This window comes from Argentina anserina, chromosome 6 (assembly GCF_933775445.1).
Source record: "Argentina anserina chromosome 6, drPotAnse1.1, whole genome shotgun sequence".
NCBI lineage: Eukaryota > Viridiplantae > Streptophyta > Magnoliopsida > Rosales > Rosaceae > Argentina > Argentina anserina.
The window spans coordinates 31,258,018-31,272,050 of NC_065877.1; the positions used below are offsets into that span (position 1 = coordinate 31,258,018).

A 14,033-nucleotide genomic window follows, 5' to 3' on the forward strand; every position below is an offset into this window, starting at 1 on the left:
TTGTTAGAAGTGTTAAAACCATGGTCGGACAGTTACTTTTAATTATAGAGATTGTGAGTGAGTAAGTCAGTAACTGTAATTTTTATTTTTTATTTTTAAGTTTATTCTTTATCAAGTTACACTCTTATTTCTTCTGAGAATATATTTACACATAACATTGATTAATAAAAGACAAATTAAATAATTTAAAATTTTAACCATTTGACCTTTTTGACTTCTTTATTAGCTTTATTAATAAAAGATGTGTGGAGCAGTGGCAACTCTATCAGGCTATCAGCAGTATGATGACCGTTGGTTGTTATAACCATTAATGTTGAGATTGATGCTAAGTTTGCTAACATTTGATACTTTAGCATGTAAGAATGTTCATAAAACTGAACTTTTATTGTTGTTGAGCTCAATGTTCCTCTTCTCCTTGGACTGTGAAGCTCAATATATGCTACAATCAGAACTTGGTTTCGAACTCAAGAACCCTCAAACACTAACAGCTGTTATATTCAGTTTGAGGTGTTACCGAAAATAATCAAAATATTATTCTTGCATCATAAGAAAAAAATGGATATCGACGTAATGATTGCAAAGTAGTAATTGCTCATCTCGTAAGCATTTAACTCAGTCAAGTGTGAGAAATTCTCAAAGTTCACGTACTGTACAATTATAATTCATTAGAAGAAGTAGATTACAGTAGGATAATCAATCCTCATGAATTAACATTGACAAATCTAGCTAGCTAGCTCTCTCTAGAGGTTATGTTTAATGGCTTTTACTCTCTAAGCAAATAATCAGTTCACAAGTTTAGATGAAGAGATAGTTTAACGTCGACTGCGCAGATTATATCTTCTAGTAACCGAAGTTATCAGATTTGAATTATCTCCAACCTCCTCATGCATATGATCAGTGGATCCGGAGTCCAACAGGTATTCAATGCCATCATCTACACCAGTGTCAACCGATGTAATCCAGTCTGATTCATCGTTCTCAGCATCTGGTGAGTCATCGTAATCGTATGGAGAAGCAGCATTCTTTTGAAACCTTAGGAACTCCTCTGTCAGATTTTTCAGCATGTTGTAATTCAGCATCTCATAGTCCCTGAAAGTTTCAATTACATATAATATTTCAGTTGTCCGTCATATATAAAAAGTTAAAAACCAACTCTAAAAGATTATTTTTGCTTTTTTTTTTTTACCTATATGTGAAGGCGGCGTATACTACCAGAACTAAAGAGAACAACACATAAAGGAGCCTGATTACATTGACTATCATTGTCTGTTGCTCTACTCCACTGGTTGAGAATCGAACCGTTGCTAATTCAATCGAAAATGCAACACATAGACCTGTGACAAAAGAAAAACGATATCACTCACATGTAGCTACAGAGAACAAATTAAGCTTCTAAAAAAAATGGATATGACTAGACGCTTACCTATGTAAAGAATTGGTCTCACTTTGTAAGTTTGCTTTGTGCTGGTAGACAAGTAGATCACTAACATCGATATGGAATACAGAAAGAAAGTTTTAATTGATCTTGATTCGAGAAACAAGGCATTTTGCAATTTGAATAGCTTATCCAGAGCAAGAAACATGGTTTCTTGTTTTTGTTCAAAAGCTTCCTGCAAACATATATAAGCAGTAAGGGAACCAGTTTTATGAGAGAAGTTAAAATCATTATGGAGACTTAATTAGATTGCAACGAAGAGAAATGCTGCTAACCTGAGCTGCCAATATGGACTTTGAATTTTTAACCAGATTGACATGGCCTTGTTTAATTTGCTCTTGTTGCTGAAGAAGTTCTTCTTGCTGCTCACGACCAAACTTAGCCAATTGCTGCAAAATGCCCCTGCTCTCTTCTAGAGCTTGAACCTGAAATTTAGTTAATGACTGAAGGCCGTCAAGAGCTTCTGATTGACCTTCGAGAAGTGCTTTTTGCTTTTCCAATGAAATCTCTGTTACATTGCTTATAACATCAGCCTTACTTTGTAGGATGTTCATCTTTGTAGACACTGTGTCGCCGACTTCGGTTACTTTCTTCTCTATCTCAATAGTCTCATCCTGTAAACTGTGTATTTCTTTACCTAGAGCATGATAAGACTCGTGTATCACTTCCACGCCCTCTTGCAGATTTTCCTTCAGTTTCTCTTGCCCTTTTTGCAACTCTAACTGAGATGCAGCAATTTTTTCAGATTGCTCTAACTGGGATGCAGAAATTATTTCAGATTGATCTAACTGCGATGCAGCAATTCTCTCAGATTGCTCAAACATTATCTCAGACTGCTTCACTATATCACCAATTTGTTCACCAACCTTCTTGGAAGTTTGAGCCATCTCTTGGGTCTGTTGGTCAATTGAACTCAAGGATATGTGTATATCTTTTGACCCCTCCAACAATTTCTCTGATTGTTCTGCAATGGTTTCTAGTTTTCCCTCTGCATAATCAGCTGACTTCACCAATTGATTCACCAACTTTTCTGTTTCAGCCCTAAATACATGAGACCTGCACCAAAAAAAGAGAATCAGTTTCTAAGTTAAACATAAGTAGGCTTAAAAAAAACTGCAAATTCCAATTGGAAACAATTGAGACTCAACTGTAACTGAAAGCAAATAGAGTCAGTCTCTATGAAGAAGGCCCTGTATGTCTCAATAGCATTGTCATCCAACTTCGCAAGGCAAGCTTTCATAGGAGAGCCTTCACTGCATGTAGGAAAAGGTTGCCTGCCGATTTCCTTCTGAAAGCAGTTGCTTAGTTCCCAAGAAAACCTCTTCTTCATATCATACTTGTCGCTCGAAATCTCGGAGCATGCTGCAAATAGTCCTTTATAGGCATCAAACCAACAAGATTCAAGTTTTCTTTTATCAGCTACTTCTTTCCGTTGAATTGCCCTCTGATCATGGAAAGCTTCCATGGAGAATATAACTGGAACATCACCGGATATTTGCAGAGTTTTTGGAGGTTTATAGCCAGTTGTCTTGCTAGAAGAAGAAGAGAACCACCAGCACATACAAGACCTTGATAGAGTTAAGAAGATCAGCAAGAAAATAAGAGATTTGATTCGACCCATTTGCGCTTTTCTCCTTCCAAAAATCTTTTACCTACTGGAACAATCACCAAAATATCAATAGTGATCAGCAATTCAAATTCCAAATGCGCCAATCAGTTAAGTACTTTGTTCGATGGCAAAAATATGGTGCTATCGAAAGGATTAAACTTGTGGGAAAAGGCCAAACTTTGATTAGTTCTGACGACTTAGAATGATTGAATCTCTGTTTCGACTGCAGGGAGTTCATGTATTTCTAAGCACCAAAAACTCATGATTAGGAAATCTATAATTAAAGTTACTTGCTGCTAAAGTTTCTCTGAGGACTAATCTAATAATATAAATTAACCTTATCACTTATTGGTCAAGGAATCTGTCTAAAATTTAATATAAATTACATTTATATTATAATAATGCATAATTTCTTATATAATACACCCTAATTAAAAAGTTTTGTGGGACTTTGCATTAGAGGTTGTTTACCAAGGTATTACTCTTCGAAAATTTATTGGATTTTACCTTGTAAGGATTTATTGGCATTGGCAATTGGTAGCCTTCTTATGGTTCTTGATTCTGATTTGTATGTGGAAATAGTCTTTCCATGAGCTTAGTATCTCCAATTTATTCTCCGGAAAAATGCTCATGCTCATGTAGAGATGTAAAATCCAGATTACAGCACTGCATATAGGTATGTAAACATGCTGATTGAAACGATGGGAGAAAAAAGAGGAGTAATCTGATGGCATATCATGTAGCACTTGATCATTGTTCCAAGTACTCTCAAAAGCATGTATCTGAGTTTATATTATACATGTGTATTTAGTGAAGCAATAGCAACTATGAATTACATACACCATATATTTCTCCTAAGCATCAACAGCATAGAATGAAGCACCCTTTTATACTATTATGAAACACAAGCAAGCGGGTTCCAGAAAACCAAACATTTTCAAGAATTAATTAGTATGGCAAAAAGAATAAAAACGAGAAATATCATGAATCTGAGCTCGTCATATTCCGGTGCAAAGAAATCCCAACAGGAAATGACCTGTGTATTCTTGTTTTCATGGCTGAAACTTTTTGGCCAGAAAAGTTGCTGGGGTCATTAGTTTCCATCCTTGTAGTTGATTTCTCAACAACGCTTGTATCTTTAGTTTCAGCAATGAATTGGAGGCCCTGAGGTATTATCGGTGGAAGTTAATTCCACAAGGTGAATAGAAGCAAACATTAAGCAGAACACAGAATACAGAAGATAGTAAAGAAAATAACCTTCAGGGATTTGTCCTCTGATGTAAATGTCAAATGCTTTGTCAGCTTAGCAGAGACATCCTACCAATTCAAAGATGACTTAGTAACTGAATGAGGGATACAATGAGTACATAACAATTCCAATGAACAGTCAGCTAATCTCATTGACATAAGTTGCAATAACCAGAAGACAAAACTATTGTTGCTAGTGAACCAATGCAGACAGATTTTAATGAACCGATATAGCATTGCTGACCTGAATTGTTTTAGCTTCCGGCCGATCTTTGGAGCCTTCAGCTACTTGGCAAAGGTACCATAAACCTGCGTTTGTAATATCCTATATCATGAAATACAAAGGGAAAATCAATCAGTAAATGAAACAAGGGAAATTAAAAAACACAGAAGTAATCAGACATAATCATCATATAACTGAAAACCAATAATAAAACCTGTTTGCTCTCAAGAAGTTCCACCTTCCCTTCCTGTTAAGCCAATTAGCAAATAAAATATGAGTTTACAAGCTTCTGTCAGTAAGAGTGGCGGAAAGTAAAGCAGCTCACCAATCCAGAGACCAATTGATGAATCGCATCAACATCAAACTCAATTTGAGAAAGGTTTGATTTCACCTCATTCACCTGTATACAAATCACAATATTAACGTAATATAGGAAAACTTATTACTGTGCTTTAAGATCTCCACTCATCACTTTGAATTCACCATTGCCACCCGGTCTGAATGACACTATGACACAGTTGTTACTAAAGGAATTTTATTTTGTATCATCTAATATCAAAGAGGTAACGGCCACTATCTGCTTGTACAAAGGTGAGGCACTTATTAGTATTAGAATGGAAGGCCAGTGAATCTCCTATCATCTAATGATTCCTTCAAGGAGGAGGAAGTGAAACGGGAAACAAAGTAATCCTATTTCAATAATAAAACATCTAATCATGAGACAGCATGTTTATGTTTCATTTACAGTGAATTAGATTATAAAAGTTCCATACACCATTCGCAATAAGATGCGTTGTTTCTCTCTGCTCCTCCACCTTCCAATCCAACTCTTCCAGCTTCTTGGTCAGATGTCTTCTTGTAATCTACAAAAAAACAATATGAAGATACTAGTATGCTCCAGACAAAAGATACCATCTCTCGAACAAACCAAGGTGGCTAACAAAAATGACTTACAGCTAATGTTTCATGCACGGTCTCTAATTGCTTTGACACGGTTGCAACAGCATTCGCCATATTATGCTTTGTTACATACATTACATCGGACAATGACCATCCCTGTACAGTACATCACACATACTTAATGAACATAAAACTAAATTACAAACCCTTAACACGTACATGTGTTTGAGTGTTTCAGATTGTGACCACAAATCATCTGAAATCTGTCAAAACTTATAAAGTAGGTCTAACCTTCCACTTCATGTAGCAATATCCCATAGCACCAAGTGCAGCAACTGGAATTAGGTACGAGGCATAACTTCCTGTGCAGAATCAAAGACGTGAGCACACACCTCTAAATAAGTGTTAGCAAAACTGACCCACATCATACTTTTGACTCCTGTTGAGACCGAGCACATATGAAAGGAAATATATCATGTATGATAGTGATTAAACAGAATGCCATACACCCAGAGGATGATTTAAAGATCACAGCATTTTTACTCTACTCAATTGAATATAAACCAAACTGGTTCCTAGGCCTTTCAACAATCCGCCCCATTCTCACCTTGTCCATGACAGTCACAAAATGTTTCCTTTTGACAGTAAACTAGTATGTATACCCTAGCCTTGTTCAAAAGTGCAATGAAGCATACAGAGAATCAAGTATTTTGTTAATAAAGAATGTGCAAGGGATTTATATTACTTGAGATAAATCAATTTTGTATCAATATAATTCAAGAATACATGCACGATAGAGAATCAATTGATATATAATAACAGAATGTGCAAGGGATTTATATTTGTATACTACCAGAGTCAGAATTCCCATTGTAGATGGCAACAGGGCCAGCTACCGTTAACTCCCTGATTTCTTCTGACAACTTTTGAATCTGAGGGTGGAAACACACAAGTACCGGTTATAAAAAGAAAAAAAAGAAAAAGGTAAACCCTGAAAAGATGAAATGTATGATCATTATGATGAATCTACGACCTATGAGCACGATGAAACAAGAGTGGTGATTATTCCATTAAATAAATAAGCAGGATACTCGGGTGACATAATTACATGCTTACATGCACCTATTTAAGAGTTCAACAATAAGGAATCCAGAAACAGCTCGTTATTGTTTCTAAACAATAACAGACTAGAAGTAGATACCAATACTAGTTGAGTCATAGAATAATACATTGAATCTAATCAAGGATAAATTGCAATACCTGAGCTCTGAGAACTGAACTATCAAATTTCTCCGGCAAGATCTCAACTTCATTTACACCCTTACATAACTCCTGAAGTTGTGCAAGAAGATCAGACAATTTCCCATTCCTCAAAATGATCGAACTTGTCAAGCCTAAATCACAAAACGGGACAAACTATCTTAAAGGACAATAGTCACAAACTAATGGATGAGAGGAAACAGAAAACTGCATATTTGTTTCATAATAACCAGTTAGCCACACAGTTTTTTTCGCCATGGAAAATATCAAAAGGTACTCCAACACCTACTTTTTACTTAACATTTCCTAACAAAATTGCTGGTAACATCTCCTATTCATGGTGAAGTTTCCATTCAGATGACAAACTGAATTGAGCTTCATGCACAAGCACCAAGAAAGATAATTTATATCAATCTTGAACCATGTTCATATACCAAGTAACCCAATTCCTGATTCCAATTGAAACTCCCAAAATTCAAATCAAAATTGAAAACAAAGTGATCAAAGATGCAGATGCAGATGCTGATAATTACAACAGTGTAAGAACAAAGCAACCAAGAATAAGGTTTAGGGTTCATTAGAGTTTCTAGTAAATCTCACCTGCTCCAACAAGAACGAGAACCTGAGAAGTCGAAATCCCCGAACCAGTTTGCAAAGCCATCTTTACTTTTCTTCTTCTTCACCCCACAAAAAGATCCAATTTTTATTTCAACCAAGACATATTTATATGTTGGGGGTGTTCTCGTCATTTCATACAAAAGAGTTCCCTTCAAGTTTCAGTTGAAAGCTTTGAACTTTATTTATTTCCTGTTCCAAAAAACCAGACTTTCTTTTCTGTTCTTACCTAGAAACCGATTTCAATGGCACCGCCAATAATGTTCCTGCTTCTTCTCACTTCGTTCTTGATTCCAACGCAGACCCAATTCCAAGTAGAAGCCAAAGACGAAGCCTTTACCTCCATAGTGATATCTCAAAAGGGTCTTGATTTTCTGAAGGAATTGCTGGTGAATGAAGCTGTGTCTTCAATAATTCCACTCCAAATTCCCAGAATTGAGAAATCTGTGAGGTTCCCATTTCTAGGGAGTGTTGAGATGGTGATTTCAAATATCACAATCTATGGGATCGATGTGGGTGAGTCTTACATTAAGCTGGGGGATGATGGGGTTGCTATTATTGCTTCTGATACGACTTGCAATATGAGCATGGATTGGTATTATGAGTATAGTACTTGGGTTGCGCCGGTTGAGGTGAAGGATGAAGGCAGTGCCTCTGTGAAGGTATGGTTGAGTTTTTAGCTTGTGAGTTAACTAGTGGGAATGTGATAGTAGAGTTGGTAGAAATGTTGGTGTTACTGTTGTTGTGTAGCTTGTTGATGCTAGAGTTTTTGATAAAGGTTGTGCTTTGTTTACTTTAGATTATCTGATTAATAGTGTGGTTGGAGAGTTTGTGTGATTGCTGGCTAGTTTGTTTTTATGATTCATTTGCTTCTTAGATGCTATTGGACTTAGAAAAGAATGTGTGTTTGGGTGTGTGAGATTTAGTGGCTTTGTGAACTTCTGCTTCATCTACGAATTTTAATGTGGTTATCATCATTTGCATTCAAAGTTATGTATATGATTATTTGCCTTATGGATATGTTTATCGGCACTATGACGTGCTATATGCTCCCTTTTCTGGTCATTTCAATGATTTTTGTTCATCGTTAGAACTTGAAAAGTACATGAGATGATGAGATATCTGAACTTTCAAAGTTTCTTTTTTATTTTATTTTTCTATATTTTTCATGGGTATTTCTGCTCGCTTTTATGTCTTTAGACAAATGGAGTTTGATAAATGCTTGTTATGGGTTTAGGTGGAAGGCGTGGAAGTTGGACTTACATTCGGCTTGGGGATCGAAGAAGGAACTCTGAAGCTTTCCCTAAAGGACTGTGGTTGTTATGTTGAGGAGATTTCCATTAAGTTGGATGGAGGAGCCTCTTGGTTTTATCAAGGGTATGTAATATCTCTTATTGGTTCTGTGGAACTGTTTGCAGTTTTTTTAATTGTTGTCCCCACTATCCCTGCATCAATAAATTTGTACTAGCTGGATTAGCATTTAGCAGTGCATCTGGTTTGTGCCATTTACCTGTACTCATGGTTACACACGTATCTAAATTCGACGCTTTTGATTCTCATTTTACTACATTTGGTTTATTCTCTTATATGACAATGACACTTATTTCTCTCTATCATATCAGTTTGGTTGGTATATTAGTTACTGGTTTGTTTCACATGAAGGCATTGTGTCCAGTTATTATAGTTTCTGAATTCATTTCCTATGTCCGTGGATTATGCACGCTTTACTTCAAAACCCTGATTAGTATCTTGATATTTTTATATCTGTGATATTTATCCTTTTCATTTCTCAGGATGATTAATGCATTTGGAGAACAAATTGAATCTGCAGTGGAAAATGCTATCACCAAAAAACTTAAAGATGGCATTGTAAAGCTGGACACACTTCTGCAAGCTCTTCCAAAGGAAATCCCATTAGATGATGATACTTATCTGAATGCCACTTTCGTGAATGACCCAGTATTGAGTAATTCCTCCATAGGATTTGAGATTAATGGTTTATTTACTACACGTATAAAACCTTCAGTCTCTGAGTATCTTAACAAGGATCCAAAAGCATTAGTTGTATGCTCGGATCCATCTAAAATGCTTGGAATAGCATTGGATGAGGCTGTGTTTAATTCTGTAGCAGCCACATACTATGATGTAAGTTTGCATATTTGCTTGAAGTACTTTTTGCAATTGTGATTGTATGCTAAACTAGTGTTGACATTTTTTAAGAGTGACGATCTTTATCTTTGAACAGGCAGAATTTATGCAATGGATTGTTGACAAGATACCAGATCAGTCTTTTTTGAACACCGGTGGATACAGATTCATTATTCCCCAACTATACAAGAAATACCCAAACCGTGATATGAACTTGAATGTTTCTTTATCTTCTCCACCAATCATAGAGATCTCAGAGCATGATATTGGTGCCACTATCTATGCTGACCTGATCATTGATGTATTGGATGAAGACAATGTAATACCGGTTGCATGCATCTCATTGGTGAGTTCATCAGTGAAAAATTGGCTGATCGTATCATATAATATTCTTATACATAACCTTTTCTATGCTTTCAACATTTGGGTTCTTTTATCTATGTGAGTAATTCGATATAGCACTTTTCGTTGTTTGTTTAATGTATTCATGATTTTCATGCTTGACCTCTTACAACAAATTGTAATTAACTGTTTGATACTCCTTAAGGTCATTCGTGGATCAAGTTCAGTTAAAATCGCAGGCAATAACCTTGCCGGTAGCATGAAAGTGGATGACTTTTCAATGTCATTGAAGTGGAGCAATATTGGAAGTCTTCGCATGTATCTAATTCAGGTACTATATGTTTACAAAGCTTACTTAAATCAAATCTACTTACTTACGCGGCAACGTTCCTCTTACTACTTCTTAGTTGTTAACACTTGCTTGTCATCTCTTACCGCAGCCGGTGGTGTGGACAGGCATTCAGACTGTTTTTGTGCCATACGTGAACAAACACCTCGGAAAGGGAATCCCACTACCAATTGTCCATGGCTTCACCATTCAAAATGGCGAACTACTCTGCTCAGAATCAAGAGTAATGGTTTGCAGCGACGTGACTTACGAAGCATCAGAATCACACAACCTCAATTGGCTCCTCCCAAGTTTGTCTAAATACAGGCACGCTACATAACGCATAGCATCAGCTTCCCCGCTTTGTATAATGTACTGCTAAAGTTCAGTCTGTAAAGTTCCAGAGTGCAAGAACAACCCTTGAATGTGAGAAACTGTCTTCCTAAACACCCACCAGTGTACATGTTGTAGCTAAAAGCCACTACTTGTTGTCAAGGCTATAGTCCCCTCACATGTAATCTCGGGGAGAGGCCGAAAATCGGACAATGTAATGTTGCAAAGTATACTTCTGTGTATGATAACGAATAGTTTCTTGACTTTATTCATCTGTTCAGGAAAGTTCAATGTCTATTTCATTTTCCATCACAAATATTACTACTCTACTCTATCAAAACGCTGCGTTTAACCTCTCTCCCTCCCAAAATAGAGATAAGCTCCAACCACACAGACCCATCAAAAACCCAGAGAATCAAAAACCTTGCTAAACCCCTCTCCACTCTTCAGAATGCAAATCTCTCTGACCATAACACCCTCCAAAGCCCCTCTCCTATTCCCTCTCCACCACCCCATTTCCCAAACCCCAAAACCCAACAGAGCCTCACTCCCAACCTTCTCCAATCCCCTCAACTCCATCAAGTCCTCCTCACCTTATCTCTCTGCAGTGGGCCGGGCCATCGAAGATGACGAGTACCGGATAGCCAGGAACCAGGTTCTCCGGAAAGGTGTGGACTTGGAAGGCTACTCCATTGAGGGGTCCTCAGTTGGAGGACATGAGACTTGCATTATCATCCCTGAGTTTAAGTGTGCTTTCGACATCGGTAGATGTCCCTCCAGAGCTATTCATCAGAATTTCCTGTTCATCACTCATGCACATCTTGACCACATTGTGAGTTAAACTCTGTTTTGTCTGTTGAGTTGGTGTTGGGAGTTGAAGTGGTTGGATTATGTGTCTGAGTTGTGTTGTGTCGTGTGTCAGGGTGGGCTGCCAATGTATGTAGCCAGCAGGGGTTTGTATAATTTGAAGCCGCCGACTGTGTTTGTGCCGCCTTGTATTAAGGAGGATGTGGAGAAGCTTATGGACATTCACAGGAGTATGGGACATGTGGATTTGGACCTTGACTTGGTTGCATTGGATGTTGGTATGTAGAGTTGGTTGTGATTGGGGTTAGTTGATGTCTGTTGAGGTTGGGGTGATGATTTTTTTTGTTTTGAGTTTCAGGTGAAACATATGAGTTGCGGAATAACCTTGTTGTGCGGCCATTTAGGACTCAGCATTCCATACCCAGCCAGGTTTGTTGCGCTACATTATTATTTCACTTCAAAGGTGTACTAAAATATTTGCAGCAGAGAAATAATGGTTCAAAATAAGTTTCAGTAAACACATCTGAAGCTCCATTCAAAACAACGATAAGAACTAAGTTGTAGGTTATGACTACCAGAGGTTTGTGATGGCCTGTCAAGTGTTGTAAATGTTTTAAAAGGTTCTATTGAAGGCCTTTGGTCCTCGTGGTAAGCCCAAAGGACCAATAAAGTTTTTATTACTGTCGCCTGCTTCGTATATTGTTCTTGCTGGCTAACATATGGTGTTGTCTCTAGTTTAGCAAGTGTTTGTATTTTGCAACCTAGATAAGCTCAGAATCTATGTATAATGTTGGTTGCTTTTTGAATATCTACTTTTCAGGGTTATGTTGTTTACTCAGTTAGAAAGAAACTAAAGAAGCAGTACATGCATCTGAAAGGAAAACAGATTGAGAAGTTGAAGAAGTCTGGTACTGAGGTTTGTAATACTTGCTGAAATCATTCACTTTTAATGAACTGAACCCGGAAGTGTTGTATTGAATTTGAACTCTCCTTTCCAGATTACAGACACTATATTGTCACCAGAGGTGGCATTCGCAGGGGATACAACATCAGAGTATATGCTGGATCCACGTAATGCTGATGCCCTGAGGGCAAAGATTCTTATAACTGAGGTATGATGAAACTTTGTTCTATATGACTGTTTTCTGTTGAATTTCAAGACTGCAAACATGAACGATATTTGAACCGTCCAAGAAGATGATGTTAAACATTGCAGGGTTGTTTTTATTTCCACATATATGTTCACACTGTTGTTATGCTCTTTATTGTATTATTTCACAGTTCCACACATGTATTCTGTTTCACAATTTAACGAAAGAAAAAATACATCAGCTCTGATGCGTGATGATCTTGGACAGGCAACTTTTCTGGATGAAGAATTCAGTATTGAGGATGCACGAGAACGTGGTCATACTCATATAAACGAGGCAAGTAAAAGTGTTCTTATGTTCCTTCTTAATAGAGTACATATTGATCAATTGTTTGACAAATGAGCATATTGCTTCTTATATCATATTTTACGACACTAAATTCAGTCTGTCCCAACTGCAGATCATTGAAAATGCTCAGTGGCTTAGAAATAAGGCTATATTGTTGACCCATTTCTCCTCCCGCTACCATTTAGAGGTAATCACATATTCTAATGCTTGTTCAGACTGTTGTATTACTGCTTATGTGATGATCGTGGGGTGGCTTATGTTGTGGAATACACCCATAACAGCTTAAGATCTATTATTGTATTGTATTATTGTACAATTTGATATTCAGCATGCATGCTGTTAGTGTTCCCTGCTTTGTTGGACATGAACAAAGTTGAGCTTAAATAGGTGGGTACTTACCTTATTGTAGTCATTTTCCCATCAAGGAGGTGCTGTTCCAGTTGAATTTGGTCTTGTTTTTGGGTTTACTTCATACACAGTTAATACATTGAACTTAGTTTTGCGTACCAATTTAGGATTTGATGCTCTTTTTTATTTTTATTCTTTAATAATTATTTTTTAACAAGCATCCTCAGTTCTATATTGAAACCTTTTCGTGAAAAATTAGAGGAACACAGGAAGAAACCCCTTGCTATTTTACTGAATAAGAGCTACTTGTATTGCAGGACATTCGTCAGGCTGTATCAAGATTGCAGTCTAAGGTGTCGGCGAAGGTGGTCCCTCTAACTGAAGGTTTCAAATCCATGCACACTTAGATTATAAGATAATTTGGGGTTAATTTGATGCTGTATTAGCTCAATATGTTGTATAGAGATAGAAATGAAAATAGAGATGTGATCAATTGGGCAGTGGATCAATTGTAGGCTGTTGTTAGAGCTAGCATAGAATATGCAAGATTTAGACTTCGAAGATGTTCAGAGTTAGACTCTCTATTATGTACTTTATGAAAATGAATACAGCAATTTATTTCCAACTTCCAAATTTGTTGCCCAGAACAATAGTCGAAAGATTCAAAGCCGCAGATCATCAGCAAAAACTATCAAACAAAATTGCATTCAGAAGAAGCCTACTCTTTCTTTTCTGTCCCACAAAAGATATCAGCCTAACCTTCTCCTGTACCAAAGCCAAAGTAACCTGAAAACTACAGTAGTGGGAATTTGACTATCATGAATTGCTATCTATAATCTTCATATTGAGCTAACCATGATAGCAGCTACCCATGCTTGACACAGATTCCGCTTAAACCCATGTACCTCGTCCTATCCGAATTTCGTAATGAAGGGTTTTGACCCATATTTATCATTACAAGTGTGACTCTGGGGCAGTCGATGAACTCCATCTTCTTG

The 14,033-nt window shown here is 37.0% G+C and overlaps 4 protein-coding genes across 5 annotated transcripts; 2 read left to right on the forward strand and 2 right to left on the reverse strand.

The window, feature by feature from the left end:
- Nucleotides 1-757: 757 nt before the first annotated feature.
- Nucleotides 758-3,633, reverse strand: LOC126800092 (protein GAMETE EXPRESSED 1-like). Of its 2 annotated transcripts, XM_050527377.1 has the most exons (6): nt 3,552-3,633; nt 2,584-3,090; nt 1,711-2,491; nt 1,424-1,610; nt 1,187-1,334; nt 758-1,089 (listed from the first exon to the last, which is right to left on the reverse strand). In XM_050527377.1, the coding sequence occupies exons 2-6, from the start codon at nt 3,054-3,056 to the stop codon at nt 813-815; spliced, it is 1,866 nt and encodes a 621-aa protein (XP_050383334.1). In that variant the 5' UTR covers nt 3,057-3,090; nt 3,552-3,633; the 3' UTR covers nt 758-812. The 2 variants fall into 2 exon arrangements, with proteins under 2 accessions (XP_050383334.1, XP_050383333.1); XM_050527376.1 differs by lacking the exon at nt 3,552-3,633 and having other exon boundaries at nt 2,584-3,138.
- Nucleotides 3,634-3,760: 127 nt separating this feature from the next.
- Nucleotides 3,761-7,413, reverse strand: LOC126799358 (uncharacterized). The gene is made up of 11 exons (XM_050526554.1): nt 7,276-7,413; nt 6,676-6,809; nt 6,269-6,347; nt 5,707-5,777; nt 5,470-5,571; nt 5,289-5,378; nt 4,841-4,915; nt 4,730-4,762; nt 4,537-4,617; nt 4,302-4,361; nt 3,761-4,208 (listed from the first exon to the last, which is right to left on the reverse strand). The coding sequence occupies exons 1-11, from the start codon at nt 7,334-7,336 to the stop codon at nt 4,026-4,028; spliced, it is 969 nt and encodes a 322-aa protein (XP_050382511.1). The 5' UTR covers nt 7,337-7,413; the 3' UTR covers nt 3,761-4,025.
- Nucleotides 7,414-7,502: 89 nt separating this feature from the next.
- On the forward strand, nt 7,503-10,709 carry LOC126801000 (putative BPI/LBP family protein At1g04970). Its single transcript, XM_050528437.1, has 6 exons — nt 7,503-7,952; nt 8,528-8,667; nt 9,084-9,435; nt 9,536-9,784; nt 9,986-10,111; nt 10,221-10,709. Exons 1-6 carry the CDS (start codon nt 7,536-7,538, stop codon nt 10,446-10,448), a joined length of 1,512 nt encoding a protein of 503 aa, XP_050384394.1. The 5' UTR covers nt 7,503-7,535; the 3' UTR covers nt 10,449-10,709.
- A 93-nt stretch (nt 10,710-10,802) lies between these two features.
- On the forward strand, nt 10,803-13,578 carry LOC126798798 (tRNase Z TRZ2, chloroplastic). Its single transcript, XM_050525857.1, has 8 exons — nt 10,803-11,273; nt 11,364-11,526; nt 11,607-11,677; nt 12,069-12,164; nt 12,247-12,360; nt 12,607-12,675; nt 12,800-12,874; nt 13,353-13,578. Exons 1-8 carry the CDS (start codon nt 10,893-10,895, stop codon nt 13,440-13,442), a joined length of 1,059 nt encoding a protein of 352 aa, XP_050381814.1. The 5' UTR covers nt 10,803-10,892; the 3' UTR covers nt 13,443-13,578.
- Nucleotides 13,579-14,033: the final 455 nt, after the last annotated feature.

Coding starts and splice junctions, on each gene's coding strand:
- LOC126800092 (XM_050527377.1), bottom strand. CDS start 3,056: ATGGGTCGAATCAAATCTCTTATTTTCTTGCTGATCTTCTTAACTCTA. Junction 2,492..2,583: donor TCTATTTGCTTTCAGTTACA/GTTGAGTCTCAA, acceptor TTTTTGGTGCAG/GTCTCATGTATTTAGGGCTG. Junction 1,335..1,423: donor GAGACCAATTCTTTACATAG/GTAAGCGTCTAG, acceptor CTTTTGTCACAG/GTCTATGTGTTGCATTTTCG.
- LOC126799358 (XM_050526554.1), bottom strand. CDS start 7,336: ATGGCTTTGCAAACTGGTTCGGGGATTTCGACTTCTCAGGTTCTCGTT. Junction 6,810..7,275: donor TCTCGTTCTTGTTGGAGCAG/GTGAGATTTACT, acceptor TTTGTGATTTAG/GCTTGACAAGTTCGATCATT. Junction 4,916..5,288: donor CGCATCTTATTGCGAATGGT/GTATGGAACTTT, acceptor ATTTGTATACAG/GTGAATGAGGTGAAATCAAA.
- LOC126801000 (XM_050528437.1), top strand. CDS start 7,536: ATGGCACCGCCAATAATGTTCCTGCTTCTTCTCACTTCGTTCTTGATT. Junction 9,785..9,985: donor CGGTTGCATGCATCTCATTG/GTGAGTTCATCA, acceptor ATACTCCTTAAG/GTCATTCGTGGATCAAGTTC. Junction 10,112..10,220: donor TTCGCATGTATCTAATTCAG/GTACTATATGTT, acceptor CTCTTACCGCAG/CCGGTGGTGTGGACAGGCAT.
- LOC126798798 (XM_050525857.1), top strand. CDS start 10,893: ATGCAAATCTCTCTGACCATAACACCCTCCAAAGCCCCTCTCCTATTC. Junction 11,527..11,606: donor CTTGGTTGCATTGGATGTTG/GTATGTAGAGTT, acceptor TTTGAGTTTCAG/GTGAAACATATGAGTTGCGG. Junction 11,678..12,068: donor AGCATTCCATACCCAGCCAG/GTTTGTTGCGCT, acceptor TCTACTTTTCAG/GGTTATGTTGTTTACTCAGT.